Consider the following 27163-nt stretch of genomic DNA (forward strand, 5'->3'; position numbering starts at 1 on the left):
CTTGTTGATAGCTGGAATGTGGAATGGAGAGATGGAGCCCCAGCAGGCATTTTGGGACATGAGGTGACCTTGGCCATAAGGACGGGACACAGTGAAGCAAGACAGGAACTGTTCAATGTGAAGAACCAACTGCAGACTCTGACATGAGAGGTATGAACTCATGTCTAACTTAAGTCAATATTATTTTGGATTTTGCTACCATTCATCAACTACTTTGCTGATATAGTTTTATCATCATACTTTTTATTAGCTTCAAATTCTGACCGTACTTTTTTCCCCTTCAAGGGACTTATTTTTAAATTGACCTCATCCCAAATACCATGAAATCAAAGGTTTGGTGAGCTGATTTTCTGTAAATATTAAAGTAAATTCAAATCTATTAAAATGAAGTCAAAGCTATTCGAAGAAAAAATATGGACCTCCAAAATGATGGATGAGGATCTTGGAAAAATCTGCTAACAGCAACAATAAAACTAGACAAAATTGTCAAAAATGACCATTTCAGGATTCTGGAGGTTTATCAAAACTATCTGACAGATTAAGTATTTAAGAAAACAGACTGAGCAGTGTGCAGTGGGAGATGCTGTTTTTTTGCTAGGGGTTCCCCCATGGGCCTCCCAGCTCCAGCTCACTGGGCTATAAAAATCACTGCTGGAGGGGCCTGACTTGATTTGGGGCTGAGGCAGAACCTCAGGCTCCCGGGCATACTAGAAACAGCAGGGGTCTTGGAGTGGAATGAATGGCAAGGCCAAGGTCTCCCAACCCGCCAGAGGTGGGGATCCTGGTTGCAACAGATGGATAAAATCGGACACCCCCACACACCTGGAGGGGTTGGGGTGGAGAGAAGCCCCATCAATCCACACATCTATGCAACCTGCTGGGAAGCACTGTGCACACAATAAGGATGGGTGGGGAGTAAAGGCAGGTCTGACTTGCAAAATGTCTGCGCCCAGGCCACTGGCACAGGGCCTGACTCAGGTGTTTGAGCACCATCTCTGAGCCACTGCTGGCTGACCCTGAAGCTAGGCTGACCCCAGGGTAACTCCCAGATGAAGCCAGATTAAAAATAAGGAATTAAAAACAACGAGTAATCATCAGCTGCTGCACAGTTGGGGAGACCCTACAGTTAGTTCAGAAACAACTAAACAAAAAACAAAACACCACAACTCCCTGTGGGAGAAACTGGAATTCAGTTGTTACAATCTATTACTTTAAAATGTCCACTTTTGATCAAAAAAATTTTGAGATGTGCAAAGAAAGAGGAAAAGAGTTGTCAACAGAACCTTTCTCTGAGAAGGTTGGACTTCGAAATAGCCCCTAAATTTATATGTTCAAAGAATTAAAGGAACTGTGTTTGAAGAAGTAAAAGCAATATGACAACTGTAACTCAGGAACAGATCTTAGTGGAGATGGGAATCAGAGAAAGGCGCCCAAAGGGACATCTAGATCTGGAAGCCCTCCCTGGTCACTGGCTGCCCCGGGCTTTGCGTGTCACAGCATTGACTGCTCTGTGTGGCACCTACCTGTCAATATGACTATCTTCCCCATCTCACCTTGGCGAGGTACTTGCTCCTTCTGTGACAGGGTCAGCTTGAATAAAGATGGGGAATGACAGTGCCACCCAGCAGGGCCAAGAGCCTGAGCTTGTCATCAGAGAGAGGCCTGTGTAAGTCCTTTTTCTTTGCCTAGGCCTCGGCATCATCCCCTGTGAAAAAGACCCTATGAGATCTGGTGATGGGACACGAGGCCCCACACAGGCTGTCGGGGCCTTGCACTGCCAATGCGCTGGGGGCCAGGAATGAGTTCACCAGAAGCAGGCAAGGTCGTGGATTTTGTTGTTGGTTTAATTTATTACTGTTTGACATCCAGTGACACTGACATACCCCTGCCGGGCCTGCGGAGCCCAGGCCCCAGCGAGCGTGACCTGTCCAATAAAATACAGTACGAGGAGTGGACGGCTACACACATGCATCCACGGCTTAAACTACAGTGATTCCAAACTGTGGCCACAACAGTACTGCCAGGAAAGGAAAAAAAAAACAGGTGTCGCATGTTCCCCAATTCATAATCCTTTTTCTGCCACTTTAAACAGTTAATGCTGTTACAAATGCTACTGATGCCAGAACAGGGCCAGACACAAACAGTCCTACATATTCTCTGCCGTATAAATATGGAAGATTTTCGTTTATAGTTTTACCCCACGTCTGAAAACTACATCTGCTGCTACCCGTTACTGCTAAGGGCTACGCCGTCTCGGCTCTGGAACGAGGGGCTCGGGATTGAGACTCTGGAATGTCGGGACTCAGTCTTCCTCGCTGCCACTTCCTGAGCGGTCCTGGAAGGGGGACAGGAGGAGATGACATGAGTCGGCACCCTCAAGGGCACTGAGACAAATACCGATGCAGGTGACAAGCCGCTTTCCCTCGGTGTGTGAGCAACGCCAGTGCTGTGAAGCTGGAGGTAGAGCAGCCTTTGGCTTCCATCTCTCTGCTGCGGCCACACCCTAATGTCATTTTTCTCCTGAGGACTGGTCCCTGTGCCCACATGGACTCTTCCTCAGGATCTGGCAGGCTCAATGAGTCTCCCTCCTCCGTCCCACTGCTGGGTGAACTATCCCTGTGCAGATTCAAAACTGCCTTGGCTATTCCTGACCACATACGAGCATCATTCTTCCACTTAAGCAGCTTGGCAAAGACCACAGAATGCCCTGCTGGATTTGGACTGGGCAGATGGGGCACTGTTACAACCCAGATCTCCTCTCCAGAAACATGGGCTACCCCTCCTGTGGTTCAGGATGTCTAACACCCTTATAAAATTATGTATGTCTTTGGCCAGATTTATTCCATGTATTGGGTTTTGTTGCTATTGCAAATGGCCACAGAAGAGCAACACCGGAATGGCACTTATTGAGCTTGGCCAGGAGCCCAGCCCCGTAACGCGGTCCACCTCCTGGTTTTGTAGACGTGGAAACTACGGCTCAGAAGTAGAGTGAACAGCCCAGGTCCCACAGCAGGGAAGAGCTGGGTGTCCGGACTGGATCCAGGGGGCAAAACTTATTCAAACCCAGCAAGTAGGTCTGCTCCCACCCCTCAACTGTTCACTGTGGGCTTGAGATGGTTGTAGCTTCCCCCCAGTTTACAGGAACTGCAGCCAATGCCAGGGGACGTCCATCACCACTGTATCACTCAGCCCCATTTGCGGTATTTGCCCCATGTCATTTTTCTAATTGTAGAGCCAGAGATTTTTGGATTTTGTTTTCTTAACCCACTACCATTTCAAAATCCTAGGCAGTCTACGGCCATGCCACCCTGAACATGCCCGATTTTGTCTGATCTCGGAAGCTAAGCAGGGTTGGGCCTGGTTAGTACTTGGATGGGAGATCACCTAGGAAGACCAGGTGCTGTAGGTGTTAAAAATCAATCAATCAATCAATCCTAGATAGGTCAGAACAGTCATGAGCAGAGGCTCTGGGTACAGTGTGTTATGTGATGAGGATGCCACAACGGCAGCGACTGGGTGGCACAGGGGCACCTACAATCCCAGTGTTTCTGCTCCCGACTCAACAAAGACCCAGCCCCACTCTGGCTGCAGCGAGACAGCCCTGGCATCCTGGGCAGGTAGCCCTGTAGGATGCTGCTGAGGGAACAAGATGGAATGCCCACCCTGTCCTGTACCCCAGACTCCCGCACGTGCTAAGAGCCCTGGTTCTAGAGTCACATGGACTTGAGCTTCAGTTACGTGCCATGTAGAGCATCACCTGCAGAGCATCTACCCTCATAGGCGTTGTGGTAGAAGGGTCCAGGACCTAGCATGTGGATGGTCCCCTAATGACCCCACTGTTGCTGGGCACTGGCTCCCGCCTGCTCAGGGCTCAGGGACCTCACCTCCTCCTGCTCCTCCTCACTGTCATCGTCGCTCACCACTGGCTTGGCCCGGGACCCACGGCTTGGCCGCCGCCGGACCCCCTTCAGCCGGTCCTGTGCCTTCTCCTTCCGGCCCAGCTTGATCTTCACTTTGACTGAGCGGGCTGCGGCGGGGACAGGAAGAGGGAAGGAAGAAAAGAAAAATGAGCTTGGGAGATCGTGACGCCTCCTAAGCTGGGGGCGTGAATTCCAAGATGCTGACCAGCCTGGGAAACCCACCAACCCACCCAGGCCCCCAGGACTCACACTCAGACTCTGAGCCTTCCTCCTCGCCCTCTTCCTCCTCCTCACTCTCCTCGCCTTCACTGTCATCCTCTTTCTCTATTTTCTGCCGCACGCTGGTGAAAACAGACTGTAGTACAATGGAGTCTTCATAGATCTGGGTGGAGACATGCAGGCTCATGTGGGCTGGGCCCGAGGGGGGGCTGCCCGGAGCCCCACCCACTCTAGTCATAGCTCTGGCAGGACAGCCCATGTGGGGGGCACCTGGTGCCCAAGAGAGCACTGGGATTATAGAAAGTCCCGGAAAAAAGATCAGGTATGTTAGTTTAGAAAAAGCCAGGGGTTTCTCCCACTGAATCACAGCGAGCACTCCCTTTTAAAGGCTCTGAGGTCTGCAGTAATTAGAACTGTACATCCCCTGTAGCATTTCCCCCAAACATGACTGTGAAATCGCTTTTCCAGAAGGCACCTATCCCAAATACGTTTGGGAAAACTGCTGCCTCAAGGCTGAATGTGTTAATCTTAACACAGGAAAGGACACATCCATAGATTCCTTTCAAGAGTCCCCTAGTGAATTCAAAATAAAATTTCAAGACATACATGGATTGTTCACAATGCATCCTGGATGGATGGGACTGAGTCTATTTTCTCCATTTCACTTGTTTTTATTTTCTGCCTTTTGCCCTCCAGTAATGAACACATATTGCCTTTATATTTAGTAAAATATTCCCAGTTGTTAGGAATGTTTTTAAATGGGTTAATTCAAAAGAGAGCCAAGGGTGGGAGTGGGCACCGCCTTCCCCTGCCCCAGGCGTGCCCTCACCAGGGAGCCCTCCAAGTTGAAGGTCTGGGCGTTCTGGCACAGCAACATGACGTCCTTCTCCAGGTCATTGAGACTGCGGTACTTGTGGTTGCGGATGCGCTCCTGTGGGTAGTGGGAGAAGCAGCCTTACCTCAGGACCCCACCTTGTGCCTGGGGACCCTGGGGGTGGGTGTCCCTCTGCCTAACAAGGTCACAACTGAGTCTCCGGCTCCTCTGTATAGACTCGGAGCCCAGACCCACTGAACACAAGGGCCACACAACAGGCCCGAGCTGTGGGGACTGGAAGGAGCTTTGAAAGCTGGCTGCCTGCCCACACGTTGTAGGGACCCAAGTTCCTGGGCCAGCCTCCCCCAAGTGCCCATGTGGGCACAGCACTGTGAGAGCCGCCCCCCGGGGTTACCTTAATTTTCTTGAAGTCCACAGGCTTACGGATGAGCTCGTAGTACTCTGGCAGCTCCTTGCGGGAGGGCAGCTGGATGAAAACCTCGCTGAGCTGACGTCCACTACTACTGCAAGGGGACACAGCAGGTGTCACTCACAGGCCCTGCCCACTGAGGGAGCCGTCACCCTGTCAGCAGCCCCCACCGGGCTACCTCCCATTGTTTGAGAACAGAGGGTGAGAAGTCAAAGCTGACTGGGGAGTTATTTCCTGTATCCATGCTGTCTTGAGAGTTCTGATCCATTCCTGAGGAGCAACCAAGCACAGAGTGGCTGGGGACGCATTGCAATCAAGGCTCTGTGGCTGCTCAACTCCCCCGACCCCAGACTGACTATGCGCAGCATGAAACAGAAGCCTTGGCACTCCATGGATCACGACTGCGTATGATGCAAAAATCAGTTGGCGCACACTGGAAGCATTAAATGCCAGCGTTTTCAGAGAGACAATTTTTTGCAAGCTTGTTGTGTGATTCCTGCAAGCGTGTGCGTCTCTTGCAGGCAGCATTTAAAAGCAGTGAACTTCAGGGCATTTGGCAAAACCCAGGAGGAAAGATGTCCCCCAGCAAGACATTAATGGACATAAGCTGTTTTCTAATCCTTTCCACCAAGATTGCCTTGTTTCCCACAAGGGAGCAGTGGCCATGAGAGGCTACTGGACCTCGTGCACCATCTCCCGGGTCCACTTTTGGAGGAACCAGTGCACTCAGCCAGCAGGTCGTGCCACATCAGGGCCTGGCTCTGTGCTGGAAACAGGAGCTCATAGGTGAAGTGACATAACTCCCAGAGCCTGCCTGAGGAAAGAGTGAGCAGGTGCTTCAAGGACTTGGAAAGCCAGGGAAGAAAACAATGCCCACTAGCATGGCCTCCCTTTCTATCTTGTCAGCCTCAAGAATGGTGGTTCTATCTTGAGGAACCTGACCTGTCCCAGGGGTCCCACTGGGTCTCCAGAGATAAGCAGCAGAGGCCCAGGGCCGCTGTCCAGGGAGCTAGTGACCAGGTGGCAACGCTGCTCTGCAGGTCCCTTCTCTTCACCTAGGCGCTCACACACTCTGGCCGTATTTCATCCATATCCACTGCTAAAATGCCTGACCAGCTGCCCTGGCTCCCTCTGGCTGCTTCACCACTCGAGGTTTTCAGTCACTTCTCAGAGATGGTTGGTTGACTTGGGCCCAGCACTGCCGGTGGGCTGAGCCCATCTGACTCCACTTCTTTCCTTTTCTGTTCAAGAGAAGGCAGCACATCCCACGTCTGCCTGTCCTGAATGCACCCCATTCTTGTTTTTGTTCACTGTCTGAAAAACAGCAGTGACAACATGACTGCTTTTCAGGTTTGTTGCTTGACACCCCGATTTCACAATGTGTCAAGGCACAGCCTGGCCACGGCTGCCAGCTGATCTGGCCTGGGATCCCAGGTGGCCTTTTCCTCGCTTGGGGTTTCTGTGCATCAACAAGGACCCTGGCCCAACAGACGGTCCTGGAACCTGGTTCCTGTACCTCACCTGCCCTGGACGATCACCATCACTCAGTTCCTGCTCTGGGTGAGACGCTCTACCACAGGTTCTCACAAAACTGTTATTCTAATCCTTACAATAAAGAAATTAAGGCGAAAAGTTGGGCCTTCCCGGGCCAGACACAGCCCACTGCCTCTGAGTCTTCCTTCCCAGTGTCACATGGGGACGCCAGCAAGTGGCAGCCTCCAATTTTTCTCCCAGGCTGTTTTCAGCCACATCCTGACCCGCTCAGGGCCCTGCTGTCATAGATAAGGGAGGGCACACCACCTATAGGCTGTCATTCCCCATCAGGGAGCCCCTCCCCGGAGGCACAGGGCTCCTTTCTCTTATGAAGAGGCAGGTGGATGGTTTGGCCACAGGCAACTGGAATTTACATAAACTCAAAAAATGAGAAGATAACAATACGCTGGCTGCTGCACTTTGGATAAGCAGACTCAGGGAAATGGGTAGGGGTCAACCCAGTTCTGTTCTAGGACACTGTGGTCCCAAAGCTCAGGCAGAGTCTGGATCCAGACCCACCCTCAGCTCAACTACGGATACCCTTCAATGGAACCTTTGAAGCAAAGAACCCTCCTTCCTCAGCTCCACAGCACTGTCACCCCACACTGTGGCATGATGCACTGGCGGCACTGCATTTTACACTGAGGCAGGACGTGCGCCCACAGGCCTAAAATAACAGCGGTTCCACAGGATGACAATGTCCCTTATGAAGTACAAAGGACTCTTCTGCTTTCCACTCTATTTCATTGAGAAATGCCAACTGGCCCCAAAGAATTCATTCTGAAGCCCACTAAAGGGTGCAGACTCCCAGCTTGAAAAGAAATGCTTGCAATGCCAGGGCCGGGCAAGACTAGTTACATATCCCTGCACCTGTGACATCCACACAGATGGCTGGCCTCAGGGGTGCATGTGACCCTCCAGTGAGCTCCAGAAATAGGACTCTAGAGCAACAAAAAGTTTCATAAGGAGACCCTTTATCCACTGTCAAGCTAAAAAACTGTTTAACAGCAATAATGGGGAGAAACAGGGACTCCTTCTAAAAACCTATGGGGAAATTGAGTCCTTGAGGGATAAATGCCCACCCAGCACCCAGCCCGATGCCTGTCTGCTGTGATAAGCTCTGACTGCAGATGACCTAAAACTGGTGTATACAGGGGAAGGAGAAGGCACCAGCACCATGAGTTTGAAAACTGTCCTTTCTCAGATAGCCAAGACCTCTTGGAAATCCAGTCATAGATTTTAATTGCTCACAAGTTCCCTGGAGAGCCCCCCGCCCTCGTGTACCAGGAGACGCCACAACAGGCCTGGGGAGGAGAGCCACCCAGCCTGACTCACAAATCCTCCTCCTCACCTTGCATAGAGATGAATGCCCCACAACTCCCACCACCTGGGAATAAATCCCAAAGTCCTTCTGATTGCCCCACTGTCCTCCATGGTGCCCTTGGCCTGTTGTCAGCATTCCTCTCTGCACCTTCTCACACCCACCTCTGGGCCCATGATGCCACTGTTCCAAGGAACCCAGACTCCCACCATCAGCACAAATGTCACCTCTTCTGCGAGTGCTGTGACCCCCGTCTACCTTGCCCTCTCATCTCCTAATAAAAAGGAGGCTTGAACTATAAGGCAAAGGCACAAATCTTCAGTGCTCACCTCCCCAAGGTGCCCAAGGCTCCTGTGAGCCTCCCTGACCTTCGACGCCAGCTGAGCGTGGTCTCTGTAAGTTACACGATTACACAGGGTGAACTAACTCCCACGCCTGGCATTGCTATCTGTGAGACATCCCTGGTGTAGCAGCAGCTCACATGTTCAGATAACTGCCTTGTGCCCTGGCCCACCTGAGGGTCACCCAGGCTGTGTCTGGTTTTGGATTATGAAGCAAGTGGCTGTGGACACTCGTGTCCAAGTGTTCAGCTCACATCTCTCTTGGGAATTTATCTGGGAGAAGTGTGTGGTCACAGGGTGGGGGACACTTAGCTTTGGTAGACTGTGGAAGTATACTCCTCCAGCAGAGGGTGACCCAGCCTGGCTCTGTGTAGCTACACTTGCTCCCATCACTCCTCCTTGGTGTAGCTGTTTTACATCTGAAGTGTGGTTTCAATTCACATTTCCTTGATGAGCACGGAGCTGGCATCTTTTCATAGACATATGACTGGCTGATGGCCTCCTTCAGGCACCTGTTCACTTCCTTGCCTTCCCCAGAAGTTCTCTGTGAGACACATTTATTGCAAACACCTCCAGTCTGTGGGTGTCTTCCACTCTCTTGGCGAATGGATCTTAGTTTTAATAAAAGTCCAATTTATCAGTATTTCCTTTTATACTTGATATTTCTCCTTCTTATCAAATATTTGCTTACCCCAAGGTCACAGAGGTATTGCATGTTCTTCTGGAAGCTTTGATGTTCTCACCTTTTTGTATCATTAGCTATGAGGCTGATAGCCCTAATCGGTTTCTTCCCATAGAAGTTACCACCCACCCACCACACCCAGGACATGAGCCACCAGGGCAGAGCTTGCCAGTTTTATTAGCCTGTATCTCTGGCACCTGAAACAAAGTCTAGTATACAGTAGGTGCTCAATAAACATTTGTTGAATAGAGGAATAGTTCAAGGCAAAAGTCTCAGGGTAATAGGGCAAGGTTTGAATCTGGGTCTCATCAAGGTCACCTCTAACCAGGGAGCCTAATCACCCCCTCACCTCATATGGTCAGTTATACAACCACCCTGTTCCAGAAAATGCAGCAACTACCAAAAGTCCTGCTGCACAGAACACGCTGTGTCAGCTTCCGGTCTTGTGAGACTTGCTCTGAAGAAGCTTCTGAAGAGTTGGGAACTCTGCCTCTGGCCCTGCCCTGTGTCTGGCTGCCCTGGCACAGGCAGGATGGCAATGAGGACCCTGGAAGAACCTTGTGGCTGTCTGGTCAGCCCCATGACCCCAATTCTGACATGAAGGCAGTGCCTGCCATGGCCCTAATGCCTCCGGCCTGGGCTGTCACTTGGTTTGGCAACAACAGTAACAATGGCTGCTTGCTGACAATATGTATGATGATGAATAATGATGTTATTCTCCTGCCTCTAGATGTCAGCCCCCAGAGCAGGGACTTTCCTCAATCTTGTCACTACCCAGTCCCTATCACAACAGGGGGACACGATATGCAATAGGGGCTCAAGGAGACCAAGGCCTTGCCTTGTTTACAAGCCCTTTTCCTTAGAGACTGAACAAGCCCTGGTGGGACCCCTTATTGTTTAACTTGCCCAGTGTCTGCCTCTCTGTGGAAAGGTGTCTGTCCACCTCTACAACAACTCAGGGTTCTGGTGGGGCTGCCCATCATTGAGTCCCATCCTCTCCCAGGACTTGGGGAGGACCAAGTACAGCACCTCACTCATCTGGCCTTAGTGACTGGTCCAGGAGAGAGGGCTGGGACACAGCCAACCAATCAGAGCCCTTCCTTGGAATTTTCTACCAGGAGTTGAAGAAGCAGCAGTTGCTTTCCTGTTGGGGTATGAGGCTTTGAGGACAAAGCCCAGAACAACGGCAGCCACAGTTCAGCAGTGAGAATAGTGTGGGAGATGTGGCTGGAGACTTCGGGCCCCAAGAGCTAGTCCTCACTAACACCTCCATGGCCTCCAGGCCTAAGGAATCCCCACTCTGCCTGAAGGACTTAGAACTGGGTTCCTGACACACAGAGCCAAAAAGTCCAAAATGACACATCTTTGAGCATATTATTGACTTTATCACTAAAATTATTGATACGAGGAAGAACAAAGAGAATCAGAGAAGAACCATGGGCTTTCAGTATCTGAGGGATCATCCACCCGACTCCTTGTTAAACAGATGGAGAAACCAGAAAGCTATGAAAGTTCTTTTATAGACATACAGAAAATTGGTGGAAGGCGGGACCTAAGCAAAGGTCCCTTAGGCTAAGTCAGGAACTCCCCCGCATTTTCTCACATACTGCTCTAAATTGAGGGTCAGTTAACCTTTTCTGTAAACAGCCACTGTAAATATTTTAGGCTTTGGGGACCATTCTGAATCTGTGGCAATTACTCAACTCTCACTGTTACACAAAAGCTGCCAGACTTCATGCACGCAAATGAGTTTTGGCTGTTCCAATAAAACTTCATTTGTATTTGAATTTCACGTAATTTCACATCATGAGATTTTATTCTTCATTTAATTTTCTCAAAAATCATATAAAAAAATTTTAATTTGCAGGCTATAGATATACAGATGGTGGGCCAAACTTGGTTTTCTGCTGATTTGCAGATTCACTGACCCCCGATGTGAAAACAGAATGTCTGTAACAGGGATGGTAACACAGTTCGGTGTCCTAATTTCCAAATCCTCTGACCAGGGGGAGACATTAAAAATGTCTCAGACAGACATGAGCAATCAATTGAAGATGGTGCTCAAGACAGATCCCACTTACCAAGTATGGAAGTGGTCCTGATCTGCTGGGAAAAATCACTCTGTCCCTGCCAGCCTGCTCTTTCCTAGAAACCAGTTCAGACCATCTTCCTAGGACATTTCTCAATGATATCCTCTAGCCCTGGACCATTTACTCTTTTGACCCTCAATCAGTATACTGAGCCAGCAAAGGTCCTGGATATGAGCAGCTCAAGATTTTCAAAACTGATTTAGCAGAACATTGATCTGAAACATAATCTTACGATGTACTCTATAATTAACATTTGAAAATGAAATAACGAAATAATGAGATTCTGCACTAGCACGGAATTATTTCTGAGGTCCAATGAGGACATGTTACCAAGTAAAGGATATCTTGAGGATCAGAAAAATGAGAAATTTGGGGGTAGATCACTTACTTACAAATATATATTCATTTTATTAAGTCTCCACCTGCTGGACATCTATCTAACTGTAAAAAATTCAATCTCAGTGTTGGATTTATGGCTCTGCAGTACAGAAAAAATTCTGACCAAGCACGAATGCAAGGAAATGATATTCACTAAGGAACCTGCCAATGAAAATGGTCTGTAGGCTGCCTACCTGCACTCCCAGCACACTGTTCCAGTAAAGAGAGTGGGGGAAGCTTTGTTGCAGGGTCTGCCTGCCTACAGAGGGCTAGACTGGCTGTAGGTTCTGATGGTGATTAAGTAATGAGCCAACATTTCGAATGAGCCAATGACACATCTGGGGGTGGCACGTTTCTTAATACAGTTCAACAATAAAAACCAAACCTCATTTTAAAGATGCCCTGACTCACCCCACAAGTAACCCAAGCTTGACATCCTTATTTTGGAGGTCAGACCCTGAGCTCTGGAAGAGACAGAAGGCCCAGGTCACAAAGCAAGCAGCAGAAGCCGAGTCATAATCCAGACATGCTCCTAGGTATGGCATCTCCTTTGTGTGTATGCGCCAGCTTCCCCAAGCAGACTGCGAATGCCACAAGCATCGGCATTGTGCTGTTGAAGGCCCTCAGAAGGCATTAGCTGTGGGTGACTAGGACAACAGACAGAGCACCGATGACCAGCTTGTAGCACTGCAGATAGCAAGCACTTCTGAAAGGTGGGCAGAGTTGGTCATGTGAGTGCTGGGAGGTCTAAGGACACTTTCTACAGGGCTGGGGGACCACAGCATGGAGAAGCGTGCTTGCTTTTCTGAATTCATCAGGGTGAGCAGCTCTGAGTGCTGAGCAGGTCCACAGCAGCAGGCCCCAAGGAACTGAGGGTGCCGGGGAGCCACTGGCCTCTCCAAGAATGGGCAGTGATGTCTAGGGGTCAGTGGCCTGGGAAACTGCCACTGTGTTACGAAGGCTGAGGGACCCAACTGAACACCTACCTGGAGACTCTCACACCCACACTCTTCCATACTCCTGCTAATTTTTAACCTTAACTTGTATTTCCTACTAGTTTCACCTCAGAATTTTAGCGTTTCTTAATCCATCTATCCTTTAATCTAGCTGTCTCTGGGCTTAAATTTTTTGGTGATTTCTCATTTACTTGACCTTGTCTTTAGACATTTTTCAAACTTTTCCTTTCAGCCCCTGTGAATATTTCATTTTATACCTCTTGTTACCTCTTTACTACCTCGTTTTCACAAACACCTCTTACTGTTTCCCCTGCACACAGGAAGCACATGTTTGCTGAAATGCACGACTCACTTTAGAAGGATCTCAGGTGGACGGGACTCCAAGAGAGGCAGAGAAGCAGGGGATCAAGGTGCAACATGCTTGCCCAAATCCTCTTGATTCCAAAGTCCAGCTACCTATCCCGGTTTGAAGCTTTGTGTAATTCTAGTTTGAAGACCTTTCTAAATTGGCTGCCCTGTTTTTTAGTCGTTTTTTTTCTTTTGGTGGGGATGGAGGTGGGGTGGGGTGTGTGTATTTGTGTGTGGTCTGTCTCTACCACGGCGATCACTAGTAGGGAACAATGTCTGGGGATGGAATTGGTCTAATAAACAATGCAGGTGGAGCTTCTTTCAGCAAATTCTGTGGCAGGCTCAGAACCTCTGCAAGGCTCTGCAAGACCACCTGGCTACTTCTCCTGTGGCTCTGAGCCCCACTGAGCCTTTAGCCCCACCTGCGTCCACACTCAGCCTGACCTGGGGCTAGATGATGGGGATCAGCATTTTTCTCAAGACATCTTACTTCGGTGCCTCTCACACCAGGTTCCAGGCTGAGTGCCGAGCAGACACTGCTAACCCCATACCTGGACCTGCAGGTGGAGGCTACCTATTCCTTCTGGAGCTCACCCATGCTAAGCTTGGGCTTCAGATGAAGGGCCAAAACTGGAGAACCCTGAGGTTGCCCTGCCCCCTCAGGGAAGGGCTCCCATATCCATCTACCCTCTAGACTCTCCCTCCCCTTCAGGGGTCTGTCCTGAGGGGCTAAAAGCCACATGTGACTTCTCCTGGAGAATGCTTCAGCCTGAGAACCATCCCTGGAGCTTGTTATGTTGTCCCAGGTTTTTTAGGAAATCAAGATACAACCTTTCAACCCTGAAGAGCCATCTATCTTTTTTTTATTATAATCAAGGAGGTACAAGGGCAGAGGGAAAGTGCTAGCAGGCCCAGGCCTAGACTGAAAGTGTTAGGAAAGATCTGGCTGGGGCCCTTCTTTATCCACAGTGGAAGTGGGACTGGTCTCTGGGCTGCATGCCTGGCCCATGTTACTTCATTAGGGGTCTCCATAACCCCATGTAAGAGCTTCCACTTTGTGCTGCAGAACTGGAAACTAACGCAAAGAGATGAGGATAGAAGCCAGATTGCTGTGACACTCGAGCCTCATAGTCCCTCCAGGGCTGCTGCCTCCCTCTAGCAGGGGGAAGGGAACCCAGAGGGTCTGCCCATTGGGGCTCAGCTGTGCGGCGGTTAGCCTGGGCAGTTTTCACACATCACTATCTTTCTAAGCTGTTGGGGCCTACATTGTGATTGTCTCCCGAGAACAAAGACGTTCTCTTCTGTGACTTTAGCAGAATCATCAAATTCAGGAAGCTTGAACCTGACACATTTCCACTGCCCGACACATAGTCTTTATGACACAGTCTTTATGGAGGAGATGATTCCACTCTGTAGTTGGTAATGGTTGAGCTCTATACTACAGCTTGGGGAGCAGGGAGGACTCTCTACAGGGTCCTCTGGAGCCTGCCTGCTAAGGCTGTGCCTTCAGCAGATGCACTTGTCTGAAACTTTTCCCAAGAGTACTCACTTTCTGACTGGCATTTGGAAACTGCCTGAATGCCTCTGAAGGATCAAGGGACAAAGACACCACTGGAAACATGCACAACCCAGAGACAAGGTCTCAACCTGACCTGGGAGCCTGTGCCTAATTTACTTGCATGTTTACATTATAAAGTGCAAATTCCTACTTCCAACTTAATTCCTTAATTCTGGTTTTGATCCTGGCTGTTGAGCAGTGGATTCTTTGATGCCAGATGAGAATTCCAAACACCAAGGAGAAGGCATCTGTGAGGCCCTGCATGCTGGCCTGGCCCCTCAAGCTTCCTCTGATCCTGGGAAACCTGTGCACTTGGCCTCCAGGACTCTGTACGTGCTGTCTGTGACACTTATTCCCTCCTCTTACCCTAAGGGGTCCCCATTTGTCTTCAGGCTCTCCTTATGAGACACTTCTCCTGGGAGCCATCCTGGATGCTGGGGTCACCTGTGCCAGTGCTGGTCAAAGGCACAATACTGCAGACTTTCCAAGTTTTTTCCCCACTGTGGCCACATAGTGCAAAGTGCATTCTCACCATGACCCACTGGAGGGCTGTGGCTGTGAAAGACAGATGTTACACAACCCCAGCAAGTGCCACTCACATGGCACATGGGACCTCGGGAGGTGTGAAAGGAAGGAGCAAAGCTTCCAAGATAGGACATTACTTTCCTGTGGATGAGGATGTAAATACAAAAAAAACTATGCAAGACTGTATTGGAGGTTCAAATCCTGCCGACTAGAAGAAGACTGTAATGGTATTTATATACAACGGAGGTTGGGGCGGGGGGGAGCAGGGCGGAGCGCAGCAGTAGGGAGATCTTGAAATAAAAACAAAAAGCAACATTTGGAGTGATGTCAGTTGACAGTAGGGTGGCCCTGCTCAGACATGAGGCGGAGGCACAACTGAGCCACTTCCACTGAGAGTCATTGCATCAAAGTCCAAACCTGGCTCCTACCTGTGGTCACTGGGGACAGAAACAGCAGCACAACACCCTCCTGCTACACAAGGCAGGTTCCTGACTGAATTCAAAGCTGACTACATCCTGAAATCATTCTTTGGCATCCAGGAAGAACCAAGCTGTAATTCATTCTCTTCTCAGGCTCCAGATTTAACTCAAATACAGAATTTAGCTAATTATAGGGTTCCGGAAAGCAATTAAAAAAAATCCAAATGTTTTATTTTCTCTTCTAGAAAGGAACAATTGGAAATGTGAGACAAGAAAGTGTGAGTTAGGTGACCACCAATTTTATTTTACTCCAGTTCTCTTTGGGGTGAAGCAGCAGTAAGTCCTTCAGAACCTTCCAGGTGTGTGACAGGTATGTCATAAAGATGTCAGCCTGGTCCAAAGAGATCTCTGGCCTTTGCCCCTGGCTACTGGGAGGTGATCTCTCAGCCCCTGGAGTGTTTTGTCTGACGGTTGCCTTGGGCCCAGATAGTCTAAGAACGTGATTTAGGGGGCATTAAACCACATGGTATCATCTCGACTCATAGAGGGGCTGGAGACATGTCAACCACGTGAGTAGTCGGTTGTGTCTATATGACCAGGTTCCAATAAAAACTCTAGACATCAAGGTTTTCCTGGTGGGCAATGCTCCACGCATGTTGTTTCACAACGCTGCCAATGCTGTCTGTGACTCTGTGGGGAGAGGACACCAGGATGCTCCAGGTGGGTGCTCTCCTGCATGTCATTCCACACACCTCTTCTGTTGGCTGACCTGAATCTTTATTCTTTTGCTATGACAAACTCATAACCATGAGTATAACAGCTTTCAGAATGAGTTTTCCAGAGAACCATCGAGGCTGAGGATAGTCTTGGGGATCCCTGAACTCTGCAGCTGGTATCAGAAGTGCGGGTGGTCTGTGGACTGTCACCCAACCTCACGACAGAGTGAACCATACATACTGTTGTTTTCCCTGTGGTTTCAAATTCAGTTTGTCAAGAATATCAAAAATATCCATTAACTAGATCAACTTTGAACGCAAACATCATCTCTGAAAGTATTTGCCAGATTAGGTAACCTTTGAACCAGGAAAATATGGCTGTTTTCCTCAGTTTATATGTGCCCACTTGATCTCTTCCTATGTGACCACCAGCAAAACAGGGAGTAGAGGGCCCTGCTCCAACCGTGAATTAGACATTTCTCAAGGCCAGCATGTGGTAGCTTCCTTTAATGGTCATATTTGCTGTCCCTCTTGGAACTCTTCTACAGTCCTTCTCTGTCTCATGGAGAATTCCCAGCTCTGTGATGCTATCCTGTGATGCCAGGAGGTTCTGAGGTTAAATGCAAACCATGTATCTCACCCTCTGGTAAGGCGTCCCGCCACGCGGGTCGGACATCAGCTGGCAATGCAACTCTGTGTACTCCAGTGTGGGTGTTCTCATCCAACTAGATGTCAGATGCCTACCAGGATCTCCGTATCCTGCAATAAAAGTTTCAACAAGGGGTCGCTGAACCCTGAAAGCTAGTTTTAATTTGCCTGATTTATGACCTAATCTTATACAGGCTGGAAGAACAACTGTCTGCAGCAGCTGGGGAAGCCATTTTTTTCTTTTGGTACATGATATACAACTAAATATGATGCTACGAAACATTTTTCAGTAAGTCACAGGATGACTAAAAAAGTGGACTAACACTTAACATATTATTTTTTAGTCTGAAAATATCTCAGGCCTCATTAAACAAGTTCAGGTTGCTATTTCCATATTTACTTTTTTTAAACAGAGGTGTAACATCATATAGGAAAGCACACCTATCTTAAGGGTATACACGCTTTGATGAACGTTTTCATGTATACACTCAGAATGACATAAATATTCCCAACATCCCAGAAAGCTCCCTCGTGCTCCCTCCCTGTCAATTCCTTGTCTTGAGGTAATCACTATTCAATGTTCATCACTGTGGCTCAGCTTCTGAACTTCATATAACTGAAAGCACACAGTAGGTACTCATTAACACCTGACTTCTTCACTCAACAAAAATGTAAGATTTTTCCATGAAGCAGTGCTATTTGTTTTTGTCGTGGTTAGAATTCTGCTGTACGACTGGGCCACTACCGACAGACACCTCCTCCTGGCGGGGATACTGGGCTGTTTTGTTTGGGGCAGTTACAATCGAAGCTGCTGTGGACGTGCTGGTACAAGTCTCATTGTGGATAGGCACTTGGCTCTCTCGGGTTTACAGTGAGGGCTGGAGGGGCTGGGTCAGGAGGTTCATCTTCAGGCTGAGCTTTGGAAGATACTGCCAAGGAGCTATGCCCACCGTGAGCGTGAGGTCTACCTGCCCCACGCCCTGTTGACACCGGAAGGAACTGCAGCATCCCACTGAGCGTGCGGTGGAATCTCACTCCCACTTTCTTTACTGCGCATTTCCTCGATGCAAATGCAGTGACCTCGAGAACCTCTGCATACGCTGACTGGTCATTGGGATATCTGCTTCCAGGTGGTATCTGTTTGTGCCTTTTGTCCATTTTAAAATTGGGTTTTCTTTTCCCAGGGTAGGAGTTTTCACTGCCCTCCTGAGCATGTCCTTTGCTTAACAGCTATTCTTACTTTTAGTGAGAAATGGTGTTTGTGTCCTGTTGAGGAAGTCTATGCCTACTTCAAGGCCATGAAATATTTCTCCCACGCCTTCTTATAGAACTTTGTCTTCTTAGAACAGTTATGTCTATAATCCATTTCAAATTAATATATACGTACGGTGTGAGGGAGGGTAGAGGCTTTTCTCCACATTGGTATCAAAAAGAACAGCATGGCTTTTTGAAAAGTCCATCCTTGCCCCACTGACCTTCAACAGTCTTCTTCATTTTGGTAATTTTAAGTTTCTTTCTCAAAAACATCGCTAGAAAGAAAACACTGGGGTCTGTTGTTTTCATTAAATTCTTGCACATTCCATATTTTATCTTCTACATTTTTGTGTGAAATTTGCCTCAAAGATCAGGCTTGCAAATTAGTGTCAGTATTTTCTTCTCGATACTGACACTAACTACACTTTTTAAGTCTAGCAGCTGGACATACATACACCTCTTTTTCAGTTTGTCATTTGTTTCTCTAATGGTTAAGATTCTTTCTTAAGGTTAATTCGTACCCTTTATTTAGGTACTACAATCGTTGCCCCACCCAAATTTCATGGTTGGTAAGTCTCTCTAAATGATGCACCGAGAGCTCGCACCTCGACACTTATCCCTCCAGCAGATCAAAATTCTCCCTTATTTTGCTTTGTGACTAAGTGCAAAGTGATACTATAAAATCAAGCTGTACGACCCTTCCATTATGGGAACAAATATAACAGCCAGTATGTCCCCACAAAAGACACTGGGGAGCAGAAGAACAAGCTGAGTCCTGGGCAAGTTGCAGGCCCTGCGTCCCCGGCCACCTCCTGTAGCTCCACGTAACTGCCCTGCACTAGCAGAATATGCACATCTCCTTGAAGGGCTGTGGGAAAACTGTTACCTCCTTTTTTTTAAATGATACTTGTGATCCACAAACAGATCCACTGAGGCTAAATGCATGCATTGGCTCCTATTTGGTGTCTATGAGGACAGGGGTCACAATGCCTGGAGCAGAGCCTATACGTCTTTTCAACATGTGGCAGACCCTAGTGGCCCAGGGTAAAAACCGGCCTCATGATGCAGGTACGGGCAGAGGGCGGCGAGGGCAGGAGAGTCTACAGAAGGCAGGCTGCACCCTCTCTGCTCCAGCAACACCGACCTCCATCACGGTCCACTGGCCATGAGACAGGTGCCCATCACAGCACAGTCCCCTCTCCTTCCACCTGTGAATCCATCGGCCCTGCCCTTCCTCCACCTGCTGAAGAACTCATCTGCGGACCTCCTTTCCTCAGACTCTGCCACCTCCCTGCCACATTTAATTTTCCTCTCCTCATGTTGACACTGCTTGTGCGCTTTCTTCTTCCACAATGTAAAGTCCATGAGGGCAGAGGCACCGAGATACAGAGATTCAACTGAAGTATGTAGAGTGACCAAACCACCAACAGGCTAACGGACACATGGAAGGCCCAGTAAGGCACCTCCAAGGACCCCCTGCACCTGTCCGCCCGCCCCATGCCTCGGCTTACCTGTCCTTGTACTTGATGACGGCATCCACAATCTTCTTCATCTTCTTGGTGAGGTTTGGTGGGTTAGGGGAGAGCTTCTCAGCGGGTGGTCGCCCGCGTTTCTTCTGCTTCTTGCTCTCGTCGTCCTTGTCGCGGCTGCGGGTGCTGGTGGTGGGGGTGGAGGAGCCGGCGTCACTGTCCCGCTTGCGCTTCCGCGATGATTTCTTCTGCCGGACCTCCTCTTCGATCTCCTCCAGCGTGCCCTCCTCGATGGCCTTCAGGGTCAATAGTGGTAAAATAGGACAGCCAGCACCGAGGTTGACAAGCTGAGGCCGCGGCGCAAACCCTGGCGTCTGGCTGGGGCGGGACACATATCTGGGCTATCACAGGCTGAGAGGCCATGAAAGGCTCGCTCTGCAGCCCCCGAAGTGCACCACACCCACGCCAGTCCTTCACAAATAAACGGTTATACTTTATCAGTGGAAGAGTATGTCCTCACTGTGTGGAGCCTGAGGAACAGAACCCGGTACTCCCTCCACCCAGAGGCGACACTGTTGAACACTTCTGCTCTGGACCCGCTACATCTTTTTTTTTTTTTCTTTTTTTTTTAAATTTGGGGCGAAATGGATATAATATATAATTCACTGCTTTAATCATTTTTAAGTGTGCAGTTCAGTGGCACTGGGTACTTTCAGATTATGTGCAGCCGCCACCACCATCCACTGCCAGGATTTCCCGCCTCCCACGTACGCGTGCACAGGCAGACAGCATGGGATCTTGCCCACGCACCATACCGTGACTCATTTTTGCTCACCCTGTCCTGGATATGTTTCCTGTTGCATTTCTGCAACATAACTTTTAATGCCTGCTTAGTATTTCTTGTACAAAGGGTCTTAATCGTTCTTGGACATTTGGGGTGGGCGTGGCTATTCTATGTAATGCCATGACCAGCATCTGTCTTATAGACAGATTACTGGAAGTAAAACTATGGAGTTGAAGAAAATGAATGTAAACATTAATTTTAAAATAATCTCCACTTACTCATTCTCAGTGATAAGTAACTTGAACGTTTATCCCTGAAAACAAAGTGAAGGGGAGCCAGGTTTCCAGGGGAGCTTGGAATGAGAAAAGGGAGTGGGGCCAGGGCACAAAGGGACACGCTGGTCATTCATCTTGTATTTATGGGCTGTGACCATGAGCTGGGTTTGGGGCCTAGCACTGAGGACACAGCACTGAATTAAACCCAAAGAGAACTCATCAGACAGACTTCCTGTAAACATGGTGATAAAAGTATCGAGTGCTAGGAAGAAGGGTGAGTGGTGCTCTGACTATGGAGCAGACACGTCCTGTTCAGGGGTTTGAGAGAGGAGGTGGCGCCTATGTTGACATCTAAAGGGTAGAGGGAGGGAAAAGCAACCAGGCCAAAGGAAAAGCATGGAGGGCGTATGGCAGGCAAGAGGGACTAAAGGAAGGTCTGCAAGGGGAAGAGGGTGGGCACTGTAGGCCCAGAGGGGTGTAGTGGGTTAAATAGTGTCCCCTAAAATCCATATTCACCTGGAACCTCAGAATGTGATCTTATTTGGAAATAGGTTATTTACAGATGTAATTACTTAAGAATCGAGATAAGTTCATCCTGTGTTAGAGTGGGCCCAAAATCCAATTAGAGTGACCTTATGAGAGAAAAGTCCACACAGAAAGACACAGGGGAAAGGTCACATGAAGACAGAGGCAGAGAATGGAGTGATGGGGCTACAAACCAAAGAATGTCGGGGCCACCACAAAAGCTGAAAGATGCAAAGAAAAACCCTCCCTTAGAGCTTTTGGAGGTACCAGGCCCTGCCAACACCTTAATTTTGTATTCTTAGCCCTCCAGAACTGTGAGAAAATAAATTATTGTTGTTTTGAGCCACGATGTGTTGTGGTGATTATTATGGTAGCCCTAAAAATGTCTAATACCAGGGTCTCTGGTCCTGTGGCCAGCAAGGCAAGAGCCAGGAACATTCTGAAAGGTTGTGCCATTTATGGTATCAACATGGCTGCCCAAAAAGTGGTGCCAGTTACACATCTACCACCAAGAGCGAAGAGGGTTGTTTTGGGCAAAGGTATTTTTAAATTAATGTAAATTAATAAGATGTACAAAAAACCATGTGCTTAATGGGAAAAGAACAGTTTTTTCAACTAATGGCACTAAGACAAGTGGATAGCCACGTGTGAAAGAAAGAAAGTGGACCCTGACCTAATGCCATACATAAAAATGAATTTAAAGAGGAAAGATGTAAATGTAAAAGCTGAAACTAAAATTTTTAAAAGAAAATATAGGAGTTAAGTCTTTGTGACCTTTTGTTTGGTGATGGATTCTGAGATGTGATACCAAAGCACATGCAAAAAGAAAAATAGATAAACCGGATTTCATCAAAGTTAAAAACTTTTGTGCTCCAAAGGATAGCATGAAGAAAGTGAAAAGTGAAGGAGAAAATATTTGCAAATCACACATCTGATAAGATATACAAGTGGCCAATAAGCACATGAAAAGATGTTCAGCATCATCAGCTACTAGGGAAATGGTGTTCAAAACCACCAAGAGATACTTAAAACCCATTAAAATGGCTAGAATCAAAAAGACAGATAATAACAGGTATTAACAAGAAAACAAGGAAATCCCCTAGTATTCTACTGGTGGGAATGTAAAATGGTGCAGCCACTTTGGAAAACAGCCTGGCAGTTAGTTCCTCAAAAGGTTAAACAGAATTACCATTTGATCCAGCAATTCCACTTCTAGGTAACATACCCGAGATAAAGCAAAATGTATGTCCTCACAAAACTTGTACAGAAATGTTCATAGCATCATTATTAAGAATAGCCAAAAAAGGGAAAACCACCTAAGTGTCCATCAACCGATGAATGGATAAACAGAATGTGGTATAGCCAGCCATATAGAGAATATTATTCAGTCTTGAAAAGGAATACTATGTGCTACAACAGGGATAAACCATGAATATTCTGCCCCATGAAAGAAGCCAAACACCAAGGGATCACATATTACATGATTCCACTTGTATGAAATGTCCAGAATTGGGTGGTTGCCAAGGGCTAGAGAAAAAAAAAGGGACGGGAAGACAGCTAAAGAGAAGAGGGCTTCTTTTTGGGGTGATGAAAATATTCTAAAATTGATTTGTGATGAAGTTGCATGGTTCTGTGAATGTAGTAAAAACCACTGACTTGTAAATCTTAAATGGGCAAATTCTACAGTATATAAATTATACTTCAAAAAGAAAAAGAAATGTGTACAAAACGTTAATAGCAAATGTGCAAAAGGCATCTACTCAAAAATACAGGGTTGGTGACAGCTCCATTGGGAGCTGTTATGAGTCTGTAACCGGGCCCAAGTTTCTTCATTTGGGGATTCTTCAAACCCCTAGAGCCCTGGGCTTGAAAATGGGACACAGCACCCACCCCACCCCAAAACTGGCCTGGTTCCCTGACATGTTTCAGTCGTCTCTCTCACGCACAGCTCAGTGGGCAAGCTCGAAAGTCTGGAGTTGCCTGAGCGCCTAGGAGGGGACCAGAGCTGTAGTCAACCCAGGGGAGCCCCAGGATGAATGACCAAAGGCAGCATCTCTCACGCAGGGGGTGGGTTGACACTGGGCAGGGTGCAGCCAAATGCTCCATCTGCCTTCCAGGAGGTGTGGCTTCAGGGACATTTGACAAAGTAACTTCCAAGTTGGCTGCTTAATCATCAGCTCTGCACTCAAAGCTCCAAATGTGAGAGAGGGTCTGATTTATTGCTATAACCCCAGTGGTGCCTCACTGCTGGAGACCCATGCAGACACAGTGGGGCCCTTGGCTGGGGTGGGAAGAATTGCGGGGGGCAGAGTCAGGAGGGCCTACCAGGTACCCCTGGCTCTGATTCAGCATTCTGCAGCTGCAGCTACACGAGCTGGACGCGACTTGCTGAAAACAAGTGCTATGTCACGTCCATGAGCAGCTGTGCCTGCCAGTCTTGTCAGGGGCTTGCTCTTCCCTCACTCCCCATAGCTGGGACAGTAGTCCAGCTCCCAGGGGTGACATGCTATGGGGGTGACATGTCCAAGTGGAGCTGCCTGACCCCATCAGTACTCCTGACCACTTCACAGGGCAACTGGATGCATACTAATTTCTCACTGTGTTTTTTTTACAGACAGACCCGCAGGAGGCCAGTGCCACATTGAGACCAACAATGTTTTGCTTTAACCTCACAATGTGAACCCTCACAACCAGAAAGGCTAGTCACACCCAGCAGCAAGTATGGAGCTACTTGGGGATGGCGTGGGCACTCCTTTCTGAATTTGGTTGGGAGACAAGGAGCAAATCTGACCCCATGACCGAAGTGTTTGTTGCTGTCGAGAATAAAAACCAACAATGGGTGAAGGGAACCTATGGTTTCAGACAAAGGCCAAGTCATGCTGGTCCCCTAACCCCACCCTGGCCGGCCCTCTCTGGCATGTACCTTGAGCCATTGCTTCTCAGTCAGCGAGTCACTATAGTCCACCTCCTTGCGGTGGCGGGAGCCGCGGCCAAACATCTTCTCCTCCTCCTCCTCACAGGTCAGACGCTCCACCTCAGCGTCATCCTTGATGATCCACGAGGGCAGCTCATCCTCTTCCATCAGGCGCGGCTTCCGCTTGGGGTTTCGGGCCTCCTCGCGCCTACGGTCGAGGTCCATGCGCTGGGGAGCAGCAGGCAGGTGAGGACAGAGGGAGAGAGGTGTCAGCACAGGAAGACATAGTGGCACATGCAAGGGGGCACACTGACAAGGGGCTGCTTCTTTGCCTTGGGGACCAATGGCACAATGGTAGTTAAACAGCAGTTCTGGGTGACCTGGCTCCTATGTCAGGCTCTGGCTAGGGGCTCTGCTTCTGGGAGCAGAGAAAACTATAAAGGACAGGAAAGTCACAGAAGGGAGATCAAAACGGGGAGATGGTTCCAGGGTATAATAGCCTTGCTGACTGAGGCACAGAGCCTGCCAGGGAGAAGAGCCCCATCTAATTCAATGCTGCTCACCCAGGGGCAAGGAGAGTCTGAAACCGGGGCCCTTGCCAGCCCCTTGGTCTTGGACAGTGTTAACACCCTCTGAAAGGGATTTTCAAGGACAACAGACTTGGGAGGATGGGCATTTGTGGATTAAGGGTTCCAAGTGGCAAGAGGACTGGGTATGTGATCCACGACCCCTCCAACATGCTTAGAACATGAAAGAAAGATGGGTCAGTTAGGAGGCACTGTGAGGCCACCCCAGCTTCATTATCTGCCAAGGAACCTCTGTCACAGACTCTTTGCTATGTCTGAGGTCAACAGGGCAGGGCATGTGAACACCTCTGAGCTCTCTGCTTCGTGTGAGTGGGAAACTAAGCACCTTAAAGGCATGAGAGGCTACTGCCACCCCTACCTGCAGCACTTACCATGAACAGGTCGAACTCCTCCTCATGCCGGGCAATCATCTGGTTCACGGTCTCATCGTCGGGCACTTCGTCTTCTTCCTACGAGATTTCACACATTTAGTTCGAGGGCAGAGAGACCAGGCTGGGCGGTGGCCGGGCTCGGAGGCGAGCGGCGGCGTCCATGGGAAATGAGCTGGCGGTCCCAGTCCAGCTGCGGTGGATGGGGACCCACACGGCAGTGAGAGGCACACACGCACACGCACACGCACGCTCCGTGGGATTAGGGCCCTTGCTGGCCGTCTCAGCCGAGAAGCCGAGGATTGAATGGGCATGGAGACTGAACTACCCCTCTCACCTTTAGAGGTGGCTCCTCCAAGTCGGGGTTGACGCCCGCTGGCGGAGGGGCAGTGTGGGCGAAGCTGGCACTGCCGCTGCCCGTGCTGCAGTGTCTGCTCTGTGGATAAATAGAGGACTTCAGTCTCCAGGGCTGTCAATCCGGCATCTTTCACCAGCAGTTTAGGAAAAAAAAAACCACTTCAAAGAAAAAGCAAGTACTCATCCTCTTTCCTTTCAGCCCACACTCCCTTTACTCCAAAGGGATGCAAAAAAAAAAAAAAAAAAAAAAAAGTGCAAAAAAGGTAAAAAAAAAAAAAACAAAAATGAAAGCCGCTCATGCGTCCACCACTCACGCCAGGGAGGGGGGTCGGGGCCGGTGCTGCCCTCACCTCATCCTGCTCCTCATGCTCCAGGATGGCCTGCAAGAATGCACGCCTTTCGTGGCTGGAGGACTTCTGATCGAACATGCCAGCTTGTATCACCTTCTGGTCAACATTGAGCTTGTACTTGGCTGCAGCCAGAATCTTCTCCTCCACGCTATTGACGGTGCAGAGGCGGAGCACACGCACCTCGTTCTGCTGCCCAATTCGGTGGGCACGGTCCTGTGCTTGCAGGTCCTGGGGAAGAGACATCGGTCAGTCCCCAGCCAGGTCTTTAGAGTTTTAAGAGGAAGTTGACTTTGAGAAGTCATCGGGAGAGCTGAGGGCCTTCCGATTCTCACGTGCCTGCCTTCTGCCTGGCCATTCTGACCGCCCCACCCAGAAGCTGCACAGGCAGGAGCTCAGGTACAGGGCATGGAACCTGTACCAGGACGATTTCGCCCTGAGTTCCTGCAGAATTGTCACTTTCTACCTTAGTGGGATTTGAGAGATACTCAAGAAAACAGTTTTGGAGGACAACTCCTGGGGAAGGGGGGTGGTTATATTCCCATGCAGCTCCTATCAAAACTGTATGGGTCCCCTCGCCTACCCCAGGAAGGCCATGTGCTCACTGTGGCCATATCACAGTGAGGGTACAGTTTATAGGATGGGACCAAAACTGGATAGCATGACGGTGATGCCTGCTTTGGTCATGGACCCTACTATTTCTCTGCTGTGCATCCTCGGTCTGAGCCCAAACTCTCTGAGCCTCAGAACACACTGCAGACATGATCCCCTCTCCTGGCCATTGTGCGCATGAGAACAGCGAACAGGCATCAGGTGCTCAGCTCAGCACCTGGTATGGAATACAGTGTGATAAAGTGGTAGCCACAGCCTCTAAGGCTATTTGATTATTACTCCAGCACAGAACCAGGATGGCTACCATGAAATCCTGTGTCAGGGTTCTGGCACTGTGTGGGGTGAAAATCGAGATTTGTATCCAATGGAGATGGCAAAAGCCATACCTGATGGAAGACACAGCTTGGCCCCTTGGCTTGGCTAGTATGCTTCCTGGCAGGGCCAGTACTCAGTGACATACTTCCTTGTCCTACAGTGAGCTAAGTGGCCTCTGATGCCTCCCAGTGTGACCGAGGGAGGCTAGGACTCCATGGGAGTCTCTGCCTGTTGTCTGCCTGCTGACGGGGGAGGCATGTCCTAACCTCTCGAGAAACCAACTAATCATTGAGGGCTAGGCAGGAACTACTCCCCAGACTGATGGTACAAAAGGATACTAGCAACCACCTAGGGCATACTCCCATCAGACAGGCTACAATTTATATACTGATAACTGTGCTGAGGGCATGCTCACAGCCCATCAGTGGGAGAGGAACTTAGGGAGCCTCTGAAGCTGA

General features: G+C 49.0%; 1 protein-coding gene and 1 pseudogene across 12 annotated transcripts in view; one reads left to right on the top strand and one right to left on the bottom strand.

Moving 5' to 3' along the window:
- Positions 1-1823: 1823 nt before the first annotated feature.
- SMARCA4 (SWI/SNF related, matrix associated, actin dependent regulator of chromatin, subfamily a, member 4) overlaps positions 1824-27163 on the bottom strand; it is an 81532-nt gene continuing 56192 nt past the window's right edge. For 4 of the 12 annotated variants that reach the window (XM_016153439.2, XM_036233706.1, XM_036233707.1 and 1 more), the window contains 10 exons: positions 25782-26009; positions 25412-25510; positions 25078-25155; positions 24129-24347; positions 19664-19926; positions 5369-5477; positions 4969-5070; positions 4170-4302; positions 3885-4027; positions 1824-2335 (listed from right to left, as the gene is read on the bottom strand). In XM_016153439.2, coding sequence (XP_016008925.2) covers positions 2303-2335; positions 3885-4027; positions 4170-4302; positions 4969-5070; positions 5369-5477; positions 19664-19926; positions 24129-24347; positions 25078-25155; positions 25412-25510; positions 25782-26009 — 1407 coding nt within the window. In that variant the 3' untranslated portion in view covers positions 1824-2302. The other 8 variants (XM_036233709.1, XM_036233710.1, XM_036233702.1 and 5 more) reach the window with 7 other exon arrangements.
- Positions 3291-3409, top strand: LOC118612664 (annotated as a pseudogene).

This window comes from Rousettus aegyptiacus, unplaced genomic scaffold (genome assembly GCF_014176215.1).
Source record: "Rousettus aegyptiacus isolate mRouAeg1 unplaced genomic scaffold, mRouAeg1.p scaffold_m13_p_16, whole genome shotgun sequence".
Lineage (NCBI taxonomy): Eukaryota > Metazoa > Chordata > Mammalia > Chiroptera > Pteropodidae > Rousettus > Rousettus aegyptiacus.